General features: G+C 35.6%; 1 protein-coding gene across 1 annotated transcript in view; it reads right to left on the bottom strand.

Moving 5' to 3' along the window:
- Window positions 1-17,181: 17,181 nt before the first annotated feature.
- hk2 (hexokinase 2) overlaps window positions 17,182-23,709 on the bottom strand; it is a 42,337-nt gene continuing 35,809 nt past the window's right edge. Inside the window, exons 16-18 of the mRNA XM_042753262.1 lie at window positions 21,520-21,675; window positions 20,864-21,100; window positions 17,182-18,938 (exon numbers count right to left, since the gene is read on the bottom strand). Of these exons, the coding sequence (XP_042609196.1) occupies window positions 18,797-18,938; window positions 20,864-21,100; window positions 21,520-21,675 (535 nt within the window). The 3' untranslated portion in view covers window positions 17,182-18,796. The remainder of the gene's footprint in view (window positions 18,939-20,863; window positions 21,101-21,519; window positions 21,676-23,709) is intronic.

Below are 23,709 nucleotides of genomic sequence, written 5' to 3'. Positions count from 1 at the left end.
CTGTCCGTTGTGTTTAAGTTGGAATTAAAGACTGTTTCAGTTCACCCCATCATTGTGTGCCACATACCTTTACACCAGGGGTGCCCAATCCTGTTCCTGGGGATCTACCTACCTGCAAACTTCGGTTCCAGCCCTGCTCCAACACAGGGCTTTTTTTGTTGTTGTTGTTGTTTTTTAATAGATTACCTAACAAAATATTTTTATTGCGTAGTGGATTGTACTCCCAGTGAGAAAGCCAAAGATGACAGTTGTCAATAAAATCTCCATACATTTTAACACTTTCATATACTGCCCTACAAAGCAAAAAGGCAGTAACTGCATTTTTGGTCAAAAATGAGTTATTGTCATTTTCATGACATTCAAGGCATCCTTTGTTATGTGACAAAACATCTTATAAAAATATAAAGTAACATAACAGCAACATGTCCAATAATCTACCTACAACTACTTAGGCTGGATGACAGGATAACTTTTAAGTCATTTTTCTCAGTTCTGCACTCTGCGTAGTTACTGCCTTTTTGCTTTGTAGGGCAGTATAGCCAATCCACAAAGCTAGGAAGTTTCATTCCCCACAGCATATAGTGCAAAATGGGAACTGCCTGTTATATAATAACTTTATTTTCATATAACCTCTATTTCTACATGAACAGTGCACACTATGGTCCTTGCACCTCTGTCAACAAAAGACAGCAATGTGCAAGTCACACCAAGACAGTGTTTTTACCCATTCCTCAAATTACACAAGCAGATGAGCTTTCATCTCGTTCAGAAACGCATTCATTAGAAAATGTTAATAAGCACATTGCAGAAAGAGAGCGAGTAATTATCAAGAAGACAACTCACAGTAAGTGAAAGGAGAGCTAAGATTGTTTACATACCAAACCCAGTTATGTTGAAACAGAAGGTTACCAAAGCACATCTTTCCTAGTAATTAACCTCTCCTAATGATTAATCTACATGGCTGCATTTCTCACTCCTGGAGATGGCTCAATCAGCCTTTGAAAATGAAAGAATGAACCTCTCACTTCCACTTTAACAGATTGCTTCAACGGGTATACATTAATTAAAGTATGCTCATGGCAACCTATCACGCTTAACAAAATCACACAATATTGTATCATAAAGCATATGGAGCTTACAGATCAGGGAGCCCCGTGTCCACCAAAGCATTTTTTCCCAAGGCTAGCATCTTTTTTTTCAGTTGGAGGACCACATTTGTTTAAAACACCAGGAGCGGACCAAGCACTGAGCATCTTTTTCTCTGCGCTGAGAATTGAAAAATCTTCATTCTTCAGTGAGAGAAATATCGACCAATCATTCCTGACTGATATCTGACAAATTTATTGATTTCAAGATTTGTTCTTTGATGGCCTACACCTACATCAGGCCATCAGAAAGAATTCCGTGGTAACTAGGATTTACACAAGCTCCAGTCTGGATCCAGAACACCTGAGCTGCACCTGGAGCAGTGGGCAGCTATATATCCAGCGCCCGGGGAGGAACTGGGGGTTCAGTGCCTTGCTCAAGGGCACTTCAGCCATGGGTATTGAGGGTGGAAGAGAGCACTGTTCATTCACTCCCTCCCACCTACAACTCCTGCCAGCTCCGAGACTCGAACCTGCGACCTTCTGGTTACAAGTCCTAATCTCTAACCATTAGGCCACAGCTGCCTAATTGCTGTTAATAGTGTTAATCTTCTGTTTGTTTATGTTTTTTATTGATTTTTCTGAACATTTCTGTTACAAGTCCTAATCTAGTCACCACTGATATGCTACTCCTAAATATTGTAGAAACTTAATTTTCTGTAAAGTTGCTTTGCAATGATTTGTATCGTAAAAAGCGCTATACAAATAAACTTGAATTTAATTTAATTGAAAGAATGTGTCTTGAATTACAAACATTTCTTGTATGGATCAAAAATCAGGTAAGCAGTTCTGCCATTGCAGTCACATAATGATGCATGTAAACAAAAGTGTATCATACAATGTCATTTCATTAACATTTCAAGAGACAGTTCACCCAAAAATAAAAATGTTGTCATTATTTACTCACCATTATGTCATTTCAATTCCTATGGAGTCCTGCACATGACATGCAGGAAAAAAAAAATAGGGAGCATGATTACTAATTCATTCCTACGGTTAACTAAATCATGCACACAATTTACTAGTTCCCTCGTTTTAAGTAAATTTTAAGTAAATACTTAAAGGGGTCCTATTATGCTTTTTCACTTTTTGAATTTAAGTCAGTGTGTAGTGTATATGTTTGGGCATTAAAAGATCTACAAAGTTATACATCTCAAAGTCCACTCCAAAGGAAATCCCTTTTCAAGAACTACAACGAACTGCTTGTTTGGACTACAGCGTGGTTTTCCGGGTTTTGTAAGAACTACAACGAACAGTTTTGAATATCATTAAAATAATTCCCGCCTATGGAAATTCAAATAGTTGGAGGGTGGGGAGGTGCAAGGTCGTGGTTAGAATGCTTGGTTGAGTGCATCAGACAAGACGACGACAACGAAGAAGTGCTGCTGTAGCGTCACATTTTTGCAGCTTATTACACATGCATCTGAATAATTATGTATGTAAATATGTATGTTACAATTATGAAAACATTTTTATAATAAGTTGCTGAAAATACTGGACAATGATGTAATCTGCAGAATTTACACTTCAATTATGAGACTACAGTGTTTCCCATACATTGAGTGTGGGTGTTTTTCTGCAGAATTTTATTTTTGATTGTAAGAGTATGTTTTTTGAAATTTGTTTGTTGTTTTTGTTTCATCTTGCACGTCTGACATGTGCAATGTCTGATAAAGCAGCATTTGTGAGTGGAGTGCTGCTTTGTGTACAGCCGTTACACTTTAATGTTTCTCCTCTATGCCCCATCTTTCTGAACCGCGTCGATTTTTACAAAGCTCATCGGTATGAAAAGCGAGGTGTGCTCTGATTGGCCAGCTATCTAGTGCATTGTGATTGGCCGATTACCTCAAGCATGTGACGGAAATGTTACGCCCCTTACTATACTGTGTGTCATGGAGCACCGAGACAAAAACATTAAAACCCATTATAAATTAAGCATTTGTTGCATCCAGTGGGGACATAATTATGGATTATAACAACAATACCAGTGGTTCTCAATTCCAGCCCTCGTGCCCCCCAGCTCTACATATTTTGCATGTCTTTCTCTGTTAACACACCTGATTCAGATAATCAGCTAATTAGAAGTGAGCTCCGTGCATGAACTGTGTTCCAATTGACATGGTCCCTACACAGTGTTCATTGCTCCCTACTCTCTGAGCAGTGGAAATCTGTTCAAGTTTACTTCACTTCGGAACATTCATTCATGGATTTCCGCTGCGCAATGTCTTCACACATGAACAAATGTGACATCATATACCTCTGTAAATAAATAAATACTTTCATATACCTGTTTGGAACATATGGAGGTTTACTACTTCGAACTTGGAATCATGGAGGAATATCTGAAGTGTAAGAGCAACTACTTCGCAGGGCACTTTAGTTCGACTTGAACAAACGCTGAACTTATACTGTCTTTTAATGTCTGTTTACGTATCGCGCCGTGTAAACATAAAATCATTTCTGCATTTGTGATAAGAGAAACGACAAATAACAAGCGCTACTCTTTACTGCTCAAAACTAGCATTTGAATCATCAGTGGCAAATCCTTTAAATATGTAAACGTACTTACAGACTGTGAGTCAGAACAGCCGGCATTGTAGTCTACTCTCCCAGGATCAGGAAACAGTCCTCCATTAAGTAGTGCCAGGCTGGGGAGAAAGGTATTGTAATAATGTAAATGATGTGAAAAAGAATGCATTTTTCGAACCACCAAGCATGAGAGCATGTTCTAGTACACCCCCAAAACAAAATCAAGACTATGTAAAAGAGCATAATAGGACCCCTTTAAAATTAGGGCACAACTGAGGGAACAAATTGGCTAATCATGTGCACGATTTACTTCTTCTTGAGGGTTGGATTTTGATGTTCATGTTTTAGTTTTTCTTTTTTTTTTTTATTTAATAATTTGTTCTCCTTCCTGTCCACATTCTTATCAAACGATGTAGATGCCTCTCACTTAAAATGATTCCATACAATGCTGAAGGCTTTTGAGAATGAACTCATTCCCAACTTAAAATAAGAACAAATTAAAGTGTCTCTGTCCATAACATAACATAACATAACATAACATAACATAACATAACATAACATAACATAACATAACATAACATAACATAACATAACATATAAAATATAACATAAAATAACATAACATATAACATAACAGAGGGAACGAATTAGTAAATTGTGTGCACAATTAGAGGTAACGTATAAAATATAACATATAACATATATAAAATAATATAACATTTAACATAACAGAGGGAACGAATTAGTAAATTGTGTTCACAATTCTGTACAATTCTGCTGAAAATTTAATTATTGATTCAGTGATGTCATCGCCCAGCTCACTTCAGGTCTCTTCCATTAGTGTTTATGCAATCAAGTCGACAATATTGCCAAAAATTCAGTGTCCCCAACTAAAAAAGCCATAGGCGACAGTAGCAAGGAACCCAAACTCCATTAGTGACAGAAATGGAGGAAAAAACCTTGGAAGAAACCAGGCTCAGTCGGGGGCACAGTTCTCCTCTGACCAGATGAAATCAACGTGCTGCATCTTAATTCCAGGCTGCATAAAAAATCAGATTGTGGACTGGCATTACTCAGAACATCCATCCACTTGAAGACTGAATACATCACATGGTGAAGGAGTTTAATCTGGCCACAGGGTCTGTGCAAAGGACAAATCTGCTTCTCTTGGTCTTTGTTGTGGATTTGTGCCGATGGCTGTTTTTAGCATGAGGTCTGTCCCCAGGGCTCATCTAGTTTTCATGTTCTCTGCTGACATTCAGGACTGTTGTGGTCATCTCTAGGTGCTGAATCACCATCTGATTTGGATACAGATGGGTGGCTAATATGTACACTTTAGGAACTAATATGAACCTTATGGTACTAATATACACACTCTGGGGTAAATAAGGTACAAAAGTGTATCTTTTGAAAAGGTACCACCCCAGTGACAGCTGTTGTACCTTTTTTTTTCGAGAGAGAGAGTGTATGGACACCTGAGACCTTTTTTCATAATATGTGTTCCACAGAAAGAAAGTCAAGCAGTTTTAGAATGACATGAGGATGAGTAAATGATGACAGAATTTACATTTTTGGGAGAAATATCCCTTTAAATTTATGGGAAGGTACTATATTGTCATCTTTGAATATTTAATCTTACTAACAACTGATTTTTGTGTATTTTCTTATTTGAATATTTAATCTTACTAGCACGTAAACACTACTATAATGAAATTTAGGATGAAAAGAAGCATCTTGGGGATTATTAAATAATTAGTCTCTTTTCAGTTAGGCTTTTTGCTACCAGAATAGCACTGTAATGCCTTAAAGCTTTCAATCACAGCCTGATCAATCATAATCTTTGTTTCGAATATAAAATTATATATTTTTTAATAGCATATCATCTAGCAATAACGATAACAAATAGCATATCATCTGCAAATGAAGCTGTTTTTAGAACTAATTTCTGAGATTTTTTGCAAGTACTTTTAACCATCTATGTTCACAAGGTGATTTTAGGGGATGTACTGTACTTGTACTACTTTTTTTCTCTTTTTTCAGAAATGACAAACTAAATTGTTCAGGGACAATTTTTTTATTCCAAATTAATGCTGTTCTTTTGAACCTTCTATTAATCAAAGAATATATCACGGTTTCAACAAGAATTCTATTAAGCAGTACAACTGTTTTCAACATTTATCAGATAATAAGAAATGTTTAAATTTATAATAAGAAATGTTTCTTGACCAGCAAATCAGCATATTAGAATGATTTCTGAAGGATCATTTGACACTCAAGACTGGACATTTTTTTGAGTATTTTTTTGAGTGTAATAATGCTTTATTGTTAAAATGAAATGTTATTTTTATTTTTTACGTTTTATTATAATTAAACTGCAATAATATTTAACAATATTACGTTGTTTATAGAGTTTTTTTTAAATCAAATAATTGCAGCCTTGAAGTGCATAAGATTTGGTGTGGCTGAGGTCCTTTGAGTTGTTCATTGGTCCTCTGAAACAGAAGGTTAACAAATTTCTTTTATTTTAAAAAGGTGTGGCCCCTAAAATATGAGGATTCTCCAGTGTGATGTTTGAAGCTCCAATAGGATTTCTCACTTTTTCTACAGACAAAGAATATATATGAGGACATAAATCACCAGTCTCCTGGGTTTTGTGATAAAAAATTCTCTTTTTTTATGTTTGAAGATTATGTATGATTTCTTAAATCACCAGTCTCTTGGGTTTTAGGCATCAAAACTCTCTGACCATTTATTTCAGCTCAAATAAGATTTAGGTGATGCTTTTGTGGTGTGGCTGAGGTATTTGAAACCTCCATAACAAAACAGAAAAAAAACATCTGCTTTCTCTGCTATGACAGCTTGATATAACCTAGAGAACAAATTTATGATTACATTTTTAAAACTAGAAAAAGGGATCTCTGTCAGGACATATTGGATTGGCAATGCCTTGCTTGAAAGTTTTAAAACCATTGACGTTTAAACGTAATATAGGCCTAAATGGCAATTCTGGATGCTTCACTATGGCATTCATAATCTCTTATTGTCCTGGTGTATTCTAAAATTTCCTATAGCAATTTTTTTCATGGCAGGTGATCTCTGCCAATTTATTTCAGCTCAAATAAGATTTAATGATGCTTTTGTCAAACAAACTGAGAGCATTGTATTGTATTGCTGAAGTGTTCAATAAATAAACTAATAAATAAATTGAATAAATAAACAGCTGTAGAGGGGTTCCCAGGGAATTGGTGTGCAATGCTAAAATGTTCTAAATGGTTGCAAATCAGTTAATTAAAGGAAATGAAAACTGTTGAAATTTACTCACCCTCAGGCCATCCAAAAAGTAGATTTCTTCATCAGAACAGATTTGGAGAAATTTAGCATTACATCAATTGCTCACCAATGGCTCACCTTGCTGCCGTCAGAATGATAGTCCAAACAGCTGTTAAAACATCATAATTGTCCACAAGTAATGCACATGGCTCCAGTCCATTAATTAACATCTTGTAAATTGAAAAGAAATGTTTAATTTCTAGCTAAAATAAGAGTCCATACACTTGCACCAGTGAAAAAAGTTGGCTCATCTGATTTAGGTCCATACACTTGCACCAGTTTAAAATGTTGGCTCATCCAAATGAGATTATGGACTCTATAATATTTTGGCCAGAAGCAATGGTTTAAAGTTAAAACGCCCCAATGATGTTTTTGTTAAAACAAGAATCTTTTGGGATGCTAAAGCATCTTTAAAGATGTATCATCAAATCAAAATGAACTGTTTATCAGCAAAAAGAGAACACCAGGAATCTTGTTTTCAGACATGGTGCTCATGGACTTAATGTGATTATTGGCCACTAGGATGAGGACAAGCGTGGTGCTTAAGACTTGTTTACCCAGTGCCTCCAGCAATGTGAATCATTAGTTAGATGACACAGGAGTTGTCAGCATGCAGTACATTGGATAATGAATAGAGATTGCAGGGGTGATGACACCCGCCAGATGTCTGATTGTGAGGAAAGGTCTGTTGACCATTCTTAACTGTAATTATGCTCAAGCTACAATAAAGTATAGTTGCTTTTCACTTATCGCTATCATTGTAGAATGCAAATATACGTGCAAATTATGTATACAAATTAATGTTAAAAGATGTTCTTGTGCTTTAGCACAGCATTAAAATAAAATTTAAAAGGGATTTAATAATAGCAGACAGCACTGAGACTGATCAAATGTCCCTCCATGCATTGTTCCATATTTGTCCCTGTGCCTTTAGCTTATTTGATAAATTATCTGTCACCCAAAATAAAACACATGGGCCCATTCAGAAATGACAAACTATGTTTCACAATCATTTTAGAAAACATTTTTTTTCAGGCACCAATAAAGAACCATTATTTTTTATGTATTTAAAGAAATAGTTCATCCAAAAATGAACATTTGTTAAACATTTACTCACCCAGATGTAAAGGAGTTTCTTGGTCTGAGAAATTTTACATTCCATCACTTGTCCACGAATGGATTCTCTGCAGTGAATGGGTGCCGTCATAATGAAAGTTTTAAACAGCTGATAAAAACATCACTATAATCCACAAGTAATCCATATTTTGTTCATTGATTGTGTGCCGTCATAATAAAAGTTTAAACAGCTGACAAAAACATCACTATAATCCGAAAATGCTTTACCTCATTTATGAAACAATCAAGACTCATCTTTTTAAGCACGTTGACCAACTAATACTAGCAAACATTTTCTTTCTTGTCTATTCTTGGGAAAAGAAAAGAAAAAAAAAAAAAAAATATGAGTGTGCTAGACTAACTGAGACTTGTCATAGTACTTGAATGCTGTTTGTTTGTTCTCTTTTTGGAAAAGCTTCATCTTGTCAGAATTTAAGTTGACAATATAACCTGCATCTACTAAATGAAAAATGTAAAAAAAAATGAGCCCAAGACATTAACATCATTGATCCATTTTGACTTTGTTTTTAACTTCAAACTGTGTTCTTCTAGGTAAAACATGAGTTCTCTATCCAAGTATTCTTTGTCCAGTGAAAATTCATATGTCAGATGAAGAAAATATACAAGAATACCTGTCCAAAAAGTTCTAAAAAAAAAAAATTGACGAATCTCAGCAAATTTTACTTTTTTTTTGGCGTAAGCATCGTGTTCATTGGTGAACAAGTGCAAAATTTCTCCAATTCTATTCCGATGAAGAAAACCTCATCTAGATCTTAGGTAAATTCTCAGCAAATTTTCATTTTTGGATGAACTAGTCATTTATTTTGGATGAACTATTCTTTTAAAATCAGGCACTTGAGCAAACTTCTCAAGATATAGGTTTTATGATTTATAGTCGACAGGCAATTATGCTGGTAAAAAAAAAATAAATAAATAAAAAACACAAAAATGTAGACTTACATCAGAGGAGCAACATGAGACTTGAACAAGAAAAAAAAAACCATACAAATCAACTTCTGTTTATTGTGTTGACATAATTATATCATTTTGAACCTTGCATCAAGAATGGAGAACCAAGCATTTCCCAGCTCTAAGTGAGCTCTAAGCATAGTAGGTGACAAGACTGCAATGAACTCAGAGATATTTCTGCTCCTGACAAACTATGCAAAATAGTATGCAGACCCTCTTTTCAAAAGCTGCCATCTGCCATCTTATTTTGTGACAACTAATACAGGAAAAGCAGGAGGACTGCGGTCCCTCCATTTAAGAGATCCTCAACTGATGCTAATTACTGTATGGCACATTCTGGGAAAAGAAACTCTAAAATAAACACTTAGGACTTGTTCAATATGACTGATTGGCCTATTCTGAAGGCGAGAGGCCTGTTCGTATGCCGCTTCACATTTAAACAAAGGCGCAGCTTTGTTTTCATCACAAGCCTTGCTTGTGCATTCTCAGAGGTTTCTTCTCTTCAACCATCTGGTTTAATTAAATTCAGTCAATTTATGCCAGAGCATTTGTTGCTTTGAGATGAAACTCTACTTCTTCTCTTAATCCTACACTCCAGGCCCCAGCTTTCCAGCTTTCAGCCCTAATTCAGTATTCAGTGAAATAATCATCATATGTCAGACCTCCACTGGATCCTGCCCACGGATTGAAAAGGATAGAAACTCACTTGTTTTCCCCTGCGTCCCCTCATTACACCAAAGTTGCAGGTGTCATTATTCTACCTTACCTCCCAGAGTCTCTGTTTTTAATCTCCCAGCAGATAGCAGCCCGGCAGACTTGCACAGGTGTCCTTCCTCTTGTGTGTGACAGAGAGAAACTGCACACCTGGCATCAACAAGAGAGCTTCTCTTGCCAACACCAGGCACTGAATTTCATTGACTTAATAATAATAAATAAAAAAAAACCTTCTAAATATCTTTGAATTGGTTTTTGTAAATTTATTATAGAGTTTGAGTTTCATTGTGATGAGTATACGACAAACACCTCCGGTTACAAGGCTGACAGCTAAGACTGTCACAGTCAGACACTCACACAATGGTGATGAAATAACTGGTGCAAATTTCTAACGGATATGATTCATTAGCATGGACAACATATTGTTTCTAAATTGTGCTTGCTTGATTTAATGTGTTAAGACAAATAACTATATATAAATCACACATAATGCACAGACCGGAACCACTGATCTATCCACCTTGTTCCTACACACCATGACGCTTTGCGCAAATTATGGGTGTAACTTCCGTTAGGCTGTAAAAAAAATCAGTGAAAGGCTCACTCTACGAATGCAATAATAATTTTTTTTAACTGGGTAAAATGAGATGACATTATTCCACTCACCCTTCAACCATCAAACAGTAATATGACATTTAAAAGTGTAAAAGCAAAAACAAGGTACTTTCAACAGACCATGAATAACCCCAAAAGTAAGAATAACCCCAATACTGAGACTTGAACCTGCAACCTTTGAGATACAAGTCTGACTCTCTAACCATTAGGCCACAACTGCCCCTACTACAGTAAAGTTTCACATCTGAGGTGTAAAGGTCATCATTTTCACGTTGTGGCCACATTACCTCTTGTGCATTATTTTTCTAATAAATGGCTGTTGTCAATTTTCCTTGCATAAACAAATATCTTTTTACTCCTTATGGCGTTAAAAACTAATTTAATTATGGTTAAATGTTCCTAAATAGCCAGCCAAAGGTGCCGAGTCCCTCCTATATCTATGGGATTGAAAGTTTGATATATTTGCAAAAATAATAGCTCACATCTATATCAACAAGCCACACGATTCAACTCATTATAACAAACTCTGCAACATAATAGGCCTACTTTGCTGAAATCCATAACCCAAAGAATGAGCAATATTAATTACTGTAGCAAACACCACTAATTAACAAACACATCTGACAATGTTTTAAAGTTATATAAACTTTAATCCTGACAAAAACATTGTATCTGTAGCAACAAGACATTCCGCTCTGAAATGTCAGTATTTATGTACTCATAAATATTCGTTCACAGTCACAAATGCACATCAGAGCACAGTATCACAGTGACTGCAAGAATCAGCAGGGCATTTAAAATGCAAGTAGCTGGAGCACAACAAACATATTTTAATGGATGCATTGCTTCAAAGCAGTCAAGGAAATCCAAGGTTCTGTCTCAGAGGAGTTCATCTTCAATTCAGCATAATATCCACAATGGTTTGGCCAGATTTCTTCTCCATTGTGGCCTTTTTGAGTTTAGGGTCACCTTTTATGAGATCCCTCATCAAATACATGACACAAAGGGATTGAAGTGCACAATGAGCTCATGAATACAGAACTGAACTAGCTACAAACCCTTAAAAAACACTAACTGGACACTGATTTTCAGGAACTACTCTGTCTGGAAAAAGAAGCCTTATCACATCACTCTATTCTCTATTTATAACTATAAAACCTCTGAAAACCTTTACCAGATGGTCAGTACAAGGATAGAGACCAAACTCTCCTTTCAGTCCTTTAGTCAGGATCAACTGTGACAAAATAAATAAAAGACTCAGCATACTGTCATTGTACACATTGAATACAGGGTCGTGTTGAAAGTGTCAAAAGCTTCAGCAGATTGTGCTGTTCAATAGAGAGGAAATGTGTTTTCCTCAAGGATTCACAGTTACTGTACCTTACTCTTGGGTGTCGATAAGATTTCTTTTCTTTCTTTTTTAAAATATTTTTGAAAGAAGTCTCTTATGCTCAAAAAGGCTGCATTTATTTGATCAAAAATACAGTAAAAAACAATATTGTGAAATATTATTACAATTCAAAATAACTGTTTTTTATTTTAGTATATTTAAAATGTAAATTCTTCCTGTGCTGGCAAAGCGTATTGGTGCTCAAGAAATATTTCTTATTATAAATGTTTAAAAAAAAAATAACAGTTGTGCTACTTAATATTTTTGTGGAAGCTGTTGATTATAAGGACAGCATTTATATGAAATAGAAATTCTTTCTACCATTACAAATGTCTTTACTGTCACTGAATAAACTATTAACCCCAATCTTTTTGAACAGTAGAGTATACAGTGGGTACGAAAAGTATTCAGACCCCCTTAAATTTTTTTCCTCATTATTGTACACACAGCACCCCATATTGACAGAAAAACACAGAATTCTTGACATTTTTGCAGAATTATTAAAAAAGAAAAACTGAAATATCACATGGTCCTAAGTATTCAGACCCTTTGCTGCGACACTCATATATTTAACTCAGGTGCTGTCCATTTCTTCTGATCATCCTTGAGATGGTTCTACACCTTCATTTGAGTCCAGCTGTGTTTGATTATACTGATTGGACTTGATTAGGAAAGCAAACACACCTGTCTATATACGAGACCTTACAGCTCACAGTGTATGCCAGAGCAAATGAGAATCATGAGGTCAAAGGAAACTGCCTGAAGACTCAGAGACAGAACTGTGGCAAGGCACAGATCTGGCCATGGTTACAAAAAATTTTCTGCTGCACTTAAGGTTCCTAAGAGCACAGTGGCCTCCATAATCCTTAAATGGAAGACGTTTGGGACGACCAGAACCCTTGGCCGTCCAGCCAAACTGAGCTATCGGGGGAAAAGAGCCTTGGTGAGAGAGGTAAAGAAGAACCCAAAGATCACTGTGGCTGAGCTCCAGAGATGCAGTCGGGAGATGGGGAGAACTTTTTTTTGGAACTTTTTGGCCTGAATTCTAAGCGGTATGTGTGGGAAGGAGAAACACCAGGCAGGTTTAATGTGCTCATTACACCCGTCCAATACAGTCCCAACAGTGAAGCATGGTGGTGGCAGCATCATTCTGTGGGGGTGTTTTTCAGCTGCAGGGACAGGACGAATGGTTGCAATCGAGGGAAAGATAAATGCGGCCAAGTACAGGGATATCCATGACGAAAACCTTCTCCAGAGCGCTCAGGACCTCAGACTGGGCCGAAGGTTCACCTTCCAACAAGACAATGACCCTAAGCACACAGCTAAAATAACAAAGGAGTGGCTACACAACAACTCTGGTGACTGTTTCTTGAATGGCCAGCCAGAGCCCTGACTTAAAAGCCAATTGAGCATCTGTGGAGAGACCTGAAAATGGCTGTCCACCAACGTTTACCACTCCAACCTGACAGAACTGGAGAGGATCTGCAAGGAGGAATGGCAGAGGATCCCCAAATCCAGGTGTGAAAAACTTGTTGCATCTTTCCCAAAAAGACTCATGGCTGTATTAGGTAAAAAGGGTGCTTCTACTAAATTACTGAGCAAAGGGTCTGAATACGTTAGGACCATGTGATATTTCAGTATTTTTCTCTTTTTAATAAATCTGCAAAAAAATGTCAAACAATTCTGTGTTTTTCTGTCAATATGGAGTGCTGTGTGTGTACATTAATGAGGGAAAAAACAATTAAACTATAAATGATTTTAGCAAATGGCTGCAATATTAACAAAGAGTGAAAAAATTTAAGGGTTGTCTGAATATTTCTGTACCCACTGTATCTACTGTATATATATATATATATATATATATATATATATATATATATATGTGTGTGTGTGTGTGAATCTATTACCATCATACATTTAAATTACTGTATCGGTTTACATTTAGTAAATATATCCTAACAGCAAGACAATTACAGTAAAGAGCAGTTAAAAAAAAAATAAACTCACCATGATTTCCCATCATTTACTCAAACTTATGTCATTCCAAACCTGCTGGCTTTTCTCTCCTCTGCATGTGGAACACAAAACAAGATTACACACATTCAAACCTATTTCTCAATTATTTGTAATGCAAGTAATGACATCTAATTGGAGTGGTACAGAACATTACATCTTAGGTCTTTCCTAGTCCAAAATTATTGTAAATGCAATAGTACTACCACTGTTTGCTTATACTCTCTGTGAGTTATATGAAAGCCTATTAAATAGAGAGAGAAAAAATGCCCTCCGTCTAACCTACATTTCTCATTGACTGTGAAACGCCTTGAACAGAGGAACCTTTTATGAAACAAAGTGAAAAATGTTGAATTAAATGAAAGAGTTAAAGTTGAACAAAAAAAAAAATCAAATTGCCCTTTGATTAATAAGGCATACAGAAGTAAGTCCTTAACACATGCAGCGCTAACAGAGGGCCTCATTTGAAATAGTTTGAATATGTTTTGACATTTTAGAAAATAATTAAATAATACTTTAGTTTTACTTAGACCTGAAAGCTCTATTATTTCAGAGGCACAGGTCAAATTTGAGAGAAATCGCAGTAACCACCACAATTACAGTGCTATTAAACTTCAGCAGTTTCTGTTATGTTCCTTCTTGCATCAAATGACTGCTGGATAACTGGTAAAGGGATTCAGGGAATCACCGGTTACGTCAGAAGTCTCATTTATGGCCTGTACTTTAATGCATGCTTGACCTTCTGCTACGCAGCCAATCAAAAAATATAAGTACATTCTGATAGGTTGCAAATAATCCTCTATCCCTTCCTGTTCAACTTGAACCGCACAGAGACTGTAATACAGGGCAGTATTACAACTTTAGATGTAGCTAGATAGGACTTTTTTTTTTTAAAAAAATCACTGGCCATTTCATAAACAGGCACTTGACATTTCTTTAAAAGTCAGTAAGTTCTTTCTTTAAAACTCAATGACAGCCTGTTAAGCCTGTTATTTATTCTGGCACAGTCAAAGCAATTCTTCAAATCTAAAGGTAAACCATCACCTTCTTTTTGCATGGACAGAATTTTGCAACTTTTTTCTTTTCTTCTTCTTTCTAATGTAATAAATTCATTTCCAGCTACTCTTTCTGTAGAAAGAGCCTGATCATGTCACCTAGACCTTCATTTAAAACCCATATCAACCTTTACCAGATGGTCAGTACAAGGATGTCATTTCAGCCCTTTAGTTATGATGTTATAAAATAAATACTCAGCTAGTATCATTGTACATGTTGAATATAATCACGATGAAAGTGTCAAAAGCTTCCACAGATTGCTTGTGCTAATCAATGCAAGTGAAATGTGTTTTTCCAAGGATTTATAGTTACAATGTTGTTCGGGGTTGAAAAGATCATTTTTTTTTATGTTTTTGAACTTATATCTTATGCTCACCAAAGCTATTTGATCAAAAATACAGTAAACACAATAATACTGTGGAAATCTTAACACACTTTAAAATGACTCTCCTACCTTTTTTTTTTTTTTTTTTTTTTTTGCCTGAGATGGCAAAGCTGAATTTTCAGCAGTCTTCAGTGTCACATGATCCTTCAGAAATCATTTTAATATGTTGAAAACAGTTGTGATGTTAATTATTTTTGTGAAAATGTTGATGCTCATTTGAGGATCACTTGAGGATTCTCTGATGAACAGAAATTTAAAAACAATTTATTTTGAAATAAAGCATTACATTTATTTACTGACACATTTGATCGATCTGCCCTTGCTGATTGCAATTATTCATTTCTAAAAAATCTTTTTGACCCCAAAATTCTGAATGGTAGTTGCACACACGCAACAATTTTAACATTAATCAATACAAAACTAAGCATTTCTTCCACCATGGCTTCTTCTGGCCCTGTGACATTCCAGAAATTAAAATCTCAGTTTATTTTTAAGATTATCACAATTATAATATTTTTATGATAGATTTTATTTTAAGATTGAAATGAAATGTATAATTACAAAATAGCTGTCAGTTATAAAAGCTATACAAATCAAGTCCTCAAGAAACACCCCATTATGAAATATTAAAGACAAAAAGGTTTATTACAAAACAACAACACTCCATGAACATTTAAATGGCCTTTGGGTATCCTGCATAGATGTGGGTTGTTTCCAGGGGTCTTGCTTTAAAAAAACAAAAAAAAACGGTACTTGTATTTTGCCATGCATGTTAAAGGTCATCTCTACTATATTTTTGCCAAGGCCATCACCTTCACTTGTTTATGGCAGCCTTCAGCATGCATACACTGAATATGTGAAAATATTCTGCTGCAAAAGGGTGAATTTACTGTAGGTGCAAGTACCTCAAAGAACGATTGAAACCTGCAGCAGGGCAGATCTGATCTGACCTGAAAAATTCATGAGTTATTGTCCATGGAGCCCTACTAGAATAAGCAGACCACTCACAGGCACAGAATGGACAGGAATACTGAACAGGAAACCTGTTAGTCATTCAGAAATTCACACAACTCAATATAAATGACTGACAATCTTTCAACAAAACACAATGCAGAAACTGAAATACAGCATGTAAAATTCCTCAAAAATAAATGAGAAAAGCTTTATGAATATTTCAACGTCTGGGTATAAATGTGTTTTTGTAAGATGCTACAACCAAAGCCTTAAAGATGAAGAGATTTTGTGCAATCACTGAGCCTTAGATAGAAGCATATGGGTGGCTAGTATTATGTAAGGCTAGTTCAACACAGAATGAAATATTTTAACTAATTACTCAATGTAAGTGTTCCTCTTGTTGTTCAAGAGCAACACTTACAGTACATTTGGGTATTCTTCACACAGCTGTGTGGAATAGAGTGTATGAATCGTATGAGCCAATATTATTTGTTTTTTTTGTTTGTTTGTTTGTTTTTACATTTTTCTTCCTTGTTGTATGGAAAAGAGCTTCACAACTCTCTTTTTGTTATACTGACAGTGATTAAACAATGACCCAATTTTAATTTTCAAGCAAACTAACTATGCATTCAATTATGCATTCAATTGATTAAAACTGAAATGCATAACCAACTACAACTACTAACCGACATAAACGTATATATATATATATAAAGTTATATATATATATATATATATATTATATATATATATATATATATATATATATATATATATATATATATATATATATAGTGCACATGTACATTTCTTGATGCCAGAGCCTGCAGTGTTCATGCAGAAAAAAAATAATAATTCTTAGCCGGAGGGATATTTCTGCACTGCCTTTGTGTGCAGACTGAAATTACATACAAAAATAGATGACCTGACATTTTCTAGTAGGCTCCATCAATTTCGAATACTGGTAATGCAGTATATCGGTGATGTCAATCTTTATTGTCTGGAACCGTTCTTGCGTGAATGAAACAGGCATGCTGAAGTCAAAGGGAAATGTGAAAAGCAATCTGCAGACGTTACACTGTAAAATTAAGCCAACCTACAACAAGCAATTTAATCAAGTAGATAAATAAGCAAAATCATATACAAATAAAATGACCAAATTGATCTTATATGATTACTAGACTAAAGGGACAAGTTTGCAGAAGATACCTTACTGAAAGTCTGACAAAATGACACTCACTCAATAATTGCTCAAAGAAAATTGCACCTTACAGCTGTTGGAGAAACCCTGACATTATCCACAACATGATAAACTGCGAAGCCCAACTCTAATCAGCAATGACAACATTCATCAATAATAAAAATCTCACCAGGGCTGCAAGAAAAGACACAATTTGACACATTCATTTTCACATTGGGAGTCTCAGTCTTGACATCTAACTGTGATAATTTCACCTGCAATTTCCAACCTAAAAAGTGCCAGTGCCATTAATTTTGTGCATTTAAACATGGAGAGCAAGATTTGTCTGTGCACAAGATATTCATGTGTTTGTATTGCATTAGTAGATATTATACAGGACTTAATTCTGTAACTTACAGTCCAGCACTTAAAGCCAGTTTTCCTCAAACCATCAAGTTAGCCCTTAAAAAGCTTTCATCTGACAGCTTTCTTCAGACCATCACTGGACCTGTTCAGAAGACTAATTAAATCAGTTCCAACTCAGTCCAATAGCAGCACGACTGTACTTCAGTAACAGGAACAGCAGCACAGACAATAATTAAGATTAAGCAAGTGATCTTCCTCGTTTAAGAATCACCATTCAAGGTCTTTAAATGAAGAGTTCACCAAAAAAAAAAAAAAAAAAAAGGAAATTTGCTGAAAATGTACTCATCCTCCTGTTACGTAGACAAGTTTGTTTCTTCATCTAAAGAGATTTGGAGAAATTTAGCATTACATCACTTGCTCACCAATGGATCCTCTGCAGTGAATGGGAGTCCAAACAGCTCATTAAAACATCACAAGAATCCACATGTAATTCATTCTGACGGCACCCATTCACTGCAGAGGATCCATTGGTGAGCAAGTGATGTAATGCTAAATTTCTGCAAGTCTGTTCTGATGACCAAACAAACTGATCTGCATCTTAGATGGCCATGAGGGTGAGTTTTTTTTTTTTTAAGCAAATTTTCATTTTTGTGTGAACTAGTCCTTTAAAGAAAAGAGAGAAAAAAAAAAGAGTTCACCCCAAAATAAAAATTCTGTTTACACACCTACTTCACAGCTCAACAGGTGAATGAAAACTCTTTGTGCTTTCTTCAGACAGTGCAGTAATTCAAATCAGTAACAAATATATATAATAGTTAGTTTTTCTTCTGTTTGATTTTTTCCCCCATTTTTTATAAACAAGCCCCCACCAGCATATGCCAAGTCCTTACAATGAATGACCTAAAGCATAAAATGGAACAAAAATAAATAAGATACATTCTTTTACAGACAGGAGTGTTAAAAAAAAAAAAGCAATCTCATTGCGTAACTTCTCTCTCATTATCTTTTTCCCTTTATATTATTTAGTTCAGTCACTACTTTCCAGCATCTCTTAATCGGCAAGCCACAGCCGTGATGAGAGCGGCACCTTTTCCGCTGCCATCTTCTGATTGGACGAGAGTAACCTCACAGTTTGGCGCCAGGTCTTTTAAGGTCTCCCGCATAATGGTAGCAAAGCTGATGAGACAAAAGAGGAGAGCCAGCATGGATGAACAACAGACCTTCTGACTGAGGAAATCAGAGTATAATCAAAGTATTTTCCCCAATTTTATTACATTTCAGCTTTATTTCAATTAAAAAAGAGAGAGAGAGAGAGAGAGAAGAAGATTTTTGAAAGCTTTAGTTTCAGGTAATAATAACAACACAGAACGCCATCTAATAGCCTGACAAGCAGTTTTCTTTTTCATGCTGACTTGCTTCCTATAGAAAAAGTTGTTGAGGCAAAATATACCAAATAGCTTGTCCCTTTTTAATAGCCAATAGTCTTTAATTTATTTTTTCCACAGACTAAAAGTGTGAATAAAACTGAAACAGCCAAATCAGGGAATATGCTTGGCTTCCTTTTGCATAGTGAAAATCGAAACTCATCTCAAACTCACTTTATTTCAAAGCCTAAATGAAAATAGAAGTGTTTTTTTTTTTTTTTAATAAGCTCACCCAGAAAGTGAACGCATATGATTTAGTCTATTAAAATGCATTTAAATTGCCCATAGTCCAGATAAGAGGCAAAATGCCCCTTTATGTCTATTTATTTATATAATTTAATATAGTTAATCTATATCACACTAAGAGTGATTTTTTTTTCCAGATATCAGCATGAGAACAAATGGAACATTGATTTTATACAAGTTGAATAAAGTTAGCATTAAGTGACTTACATTTTAGATGCCAGTTTTTGCTGTATTTCACCAATGAAAATAGTTCCAATCAGGGGCGGTTTCTTCATTACGGTGACGCACCACCAAAGTGCGAAAGGGAGGGATTTTTTTTTTATATCACATTCGACCAGAGCTGTCACTTTTCTAGACTGTTTGTTCTATGTGGTGTACTGCCCCTTTTTGGGTGATTTCACTATGGCAGAGAACCGATAAAAAAAATAAAAAAAATTAAAAACTGTAACACTGTGAAAACTTATTACAAATTAAAACAGCTGATTTCTATTTGAATATTTGAAAAAGTTATTTATTTCTGTGATGGTAAAGCTGAATTTTCAGCAGCCATTACTCAGGTCTTCAGTGTTACATGATCCTTCAAAAATCATTCTAGTATGCTGATTTGCTGCACGATAAAAGTAAAAAAAAAATCAATTAAATGACTAAATTATGTTGAAAACTGGATTCTTTTCAGGTTTTTAAAGATGTCAAAAGAACAGCCTTTATTTGAAAAGAAATCTTTTGTAACCTTATGATATGCCCGTAATGTCACTTTTAGTCAATTTAATGTGTCCTTGAAAATAAAAGCATTACATTTCTTTTAAAAAGAATGTACTGACTCCTAACTTCTGACAACTAGTCTGACTTTTTTCTATTAAAATTGGAGTTTGTAAAAAAAAAAAAACTAAACAGAACCTATAATTGTGCACTACTATTTTTCATCTTGGAAGAGAGAGTGCCTGGATGAGAGATCAAGCGTCTATGACAGCTTTGTTAGAAGCAGTACTCTGTGAGAAATATTGCTATATACAAGCAGCTGTTTTCAGCAAATGTAAAAGGATCATTGATTTTTAAGAATTAATCAGTTTTTAGGGTGACTGAGGTGAAAGATGGAAGATCAATACCTCATAAATACTATAAGCTATCTAGGAGCATATCATTTATGGCTCAGCTTTAGCACCTCTGCTACATCAACAAAGCCTCATGGGGTACAGATAATTTTACACTGTCATGTCAGGCTATTGTGGCACAATTTTTCTTCCCTGACATTAGCGCATTTTTTTCCCTCCCCTCACAAAAGCCCACATGCTACATGCAGAATGTCAACCTATAGTTTGAAAGCAGCTAATTTAACCAAATCTCAGTTATTAGTGATAAATATTATCTGCAAAAGAGATTCACGTTCTCGTTTTTGCTCTTATACCAGCATCCTGCTGAGTGGCTACTCACTGTGGGTGGAGTTTGTAGAGCGTGCCATCCACTCCTACAGTGATGCTGAGTTTTTCAAGGCCACGGTTCAGTCGTATCTTGTCCACCACAGCCGACAGACCGGCTCCGCACAACTGGGCTGCCCGTTTGGACACTACGCTGCAAACTTCCTTCACAAGGATACTGTCGTCACACGTACTGCTGGTCAAACCCAGGTGCTGCAGGATGGAACGAACTTGCCTCAGTGCCAAACGATCGCTGCAAGAAAGTGCACAATTGATTATGTTGACTATAAATCAATAGTCAGAGAACAAACTCTATTGCATATTCTCCTCCTACAAGTTTAACTAAATCAAGGTTTAAAAAAAAAAATTCCCAAAGGACATAGATGGAATATAAAGAGTATAGATATGCAAAAACATGCTAAATCAAGGCAAAGTTAATGGGTGGTCCTTGGTTGGAATATTACCTTATGACTGAACAAAAGAAAGTAACACAAATCTAATTATATGTGCCAAGATGCCTTAGGCTTATTGAATAATATTGAACATAATCAGTGTGCTTAGCATTTAAATATCATCTGAAGGAAAGCAGAAGGCGCCTGAGGCTCAGATACCAGTGTTTCTAGATGCCAATGTCTGTTGTTGGACTCTTCTCACACACACACACACACACACCTCTCGATCTGCGACAGGAACTTGGTTTCAAAGATGCCGCGAGTTTTCAGTCTCTCTGAAAGTTTGCCACGGAAAAGCAGACCTTTGGCAGTGAAGTCCAACAGGACATTTCTGACAATCTCACCAAGATACATCCCGCTGATCATCTTCTCATACCTGAACAGTGACAGAAAGAAATAAGGAAATTATTCATCGTCCCTCAGTAATGCATAAGTAAAAAGTACACACTACTGAGACCATACGGGGAGTTTTGGCATACTCTTTTCAACATACTATGCTTTGGGACACACTTATTCTAATCTCACATACTATTTAGGATGGATAGTATTAATACTGGGATGCAGGGCTTGATTAGATGGTTCAGATGTGTTTGATTAGGGTTGAAGCTGAACTCTGCAGGGGCTGGAGACCCCTGTTAAAGACATTTGTTGATGCAGCATTTTACTACAAAACTCAAAATAGCCGATGCCCAAAAAGGCATAGAAAAATTAAGCATTGTTTGATTCAGAATGCCGTTACTAATCTAATGAGACCAAACGTTTTATTTTTGGCCAAACTGGTCAGAAGTTATAGGCAGAAATGTCAATGTTTTATATTTTTTGACCAGTAGGTGGCGAAACAACTCATGTGCCCTCAGGCCATGCTTGTTATAACAAATAACAAGTTTAGACAGAATTAACTAAAGCATTGTGGAAATATAGCCTCATGTCCATTTTTTGCACAAACTTCGTCAAATTCATTAACACAGTTTACGAAAACAGTTTGGTGTATTAAAAAGCTTTTGATAACTTTTTGTCAGAATGCTCTGAAGGTGATCTGAGCCAATTTTGGTGAAAAAAGCTTTTGATAAGTTTTTTGTAGTATTTTTTTTTTTGTGTTATTAGAAATTTTTGGTAATCTCGACCCGTAGAAAATGTAATTTTAGTATGCATTCGACTAGGTATGAGCCAAGGAATCAGAAGGAAAAAAAGAATTTTGCTTCTGTACAGTTCAAATGTTATTAGCAGAAGTGCAAATCTGGCCTATTGGTGGCGCTAGAGAGTTTGAGACAAAGACAAAGCATATTTGCTATGGTTAATATTGAGACTGTCATCTATCTGTGTGGCAAATTTCATATCTTTCCTGTAAGCAGTTTTATGGGCTGCCTTAGACTACCACAGCGAAAGAAGAAGAAAACGGATACAATAGGTGCCTAAGCACCTGCAGTGAAGTCAAATTAAAAACAATATATTTAAGATCCTCGTTTAACCTGAATATGGACAAAATGCCTCTACAATGACTCGGAAAAAAAGTTAATAAGTTCCTTTAAAAAGTTAAAACAAACAATTTAATGGATTAAAATAATTAAGGAAAGGGGAAAGTAAGTACATAGTTGCAGGATAAATACATGAACGTTTGGATTTGATATATTCTTCTGCATGAACTAGTAAAATTTGATCTTCAGTGATCGATAAATAAATAAATAAATAAAAAACATTATATATATATATATATATATATATATATATATATATATATATATATATATATATATATATATATATATATATATATATATATAAATTACATTTAAGTAATCATTTAAGGATCTTGGTGAGCACAAGACACTTCTTTCAGTAAAAATCTTACAGACCATACATTTTTAAACGGTAGTGTCGTGTGTATCAAAAACTATAGTGAAGTATGCTTCAAACAAAAGGGATCTCAGAACACCTAACGAGGACGCTCCTGCTGTCCAAAAATTTGTGATGTTCACCTGGACGTTCCACAGTGCTACTAGCAACAACGCTGTGTGTGTGCAAAAAAAGGAATAGCAAACCAACATCCCTATCATAATATATTGAGGAGAGGCCATCATGGTTTGTGGCTGTTTGCTGCCTCAGGGCCTGCCAGCTTGCTATCGTCAATGGTAAAAATTCAGAGATTCTCAGGACATTTGGCAGGTGAATGTAAGGCCATCTGTCTGCCAAATGAATCTCAACAGAAGCTGAATGATGCAACAGGACAACAAACCAAAGCTCATGAGTAAATCAACAACAGAATGGCTTCAACAAAAGAAAATACATCTTCTGGCATGGTCCAGTCACTCCAGAGTCCTGACCTAAACCTGACTGAGATGCTTTGGCATGATCTCAAGACTACATTCAGACCAAACATCCCAAGATTACTGCTGAACTCAATGAGTTTTGT

This window comes from Cyprinus carpio, chromosome A5, assembly GCF_018340385.1.
Source record: "Cyprinus carpio isolate SPL01 chromosome A5, ASM1834038v1, whole genome shotgun sequence".
NCBI classification, from domain to species: domain Eukaryota; kingdom Metazoa; phylum Chordata; class Actinopteri; order Cypriniformes; family Cyprinidae; genus Cyprinus; species Cyprinus carpio.
Note: the sequence above shows the minus strand (reverse complement) of the source record. Positions and strands in the feature narration are given on the sequence as shown.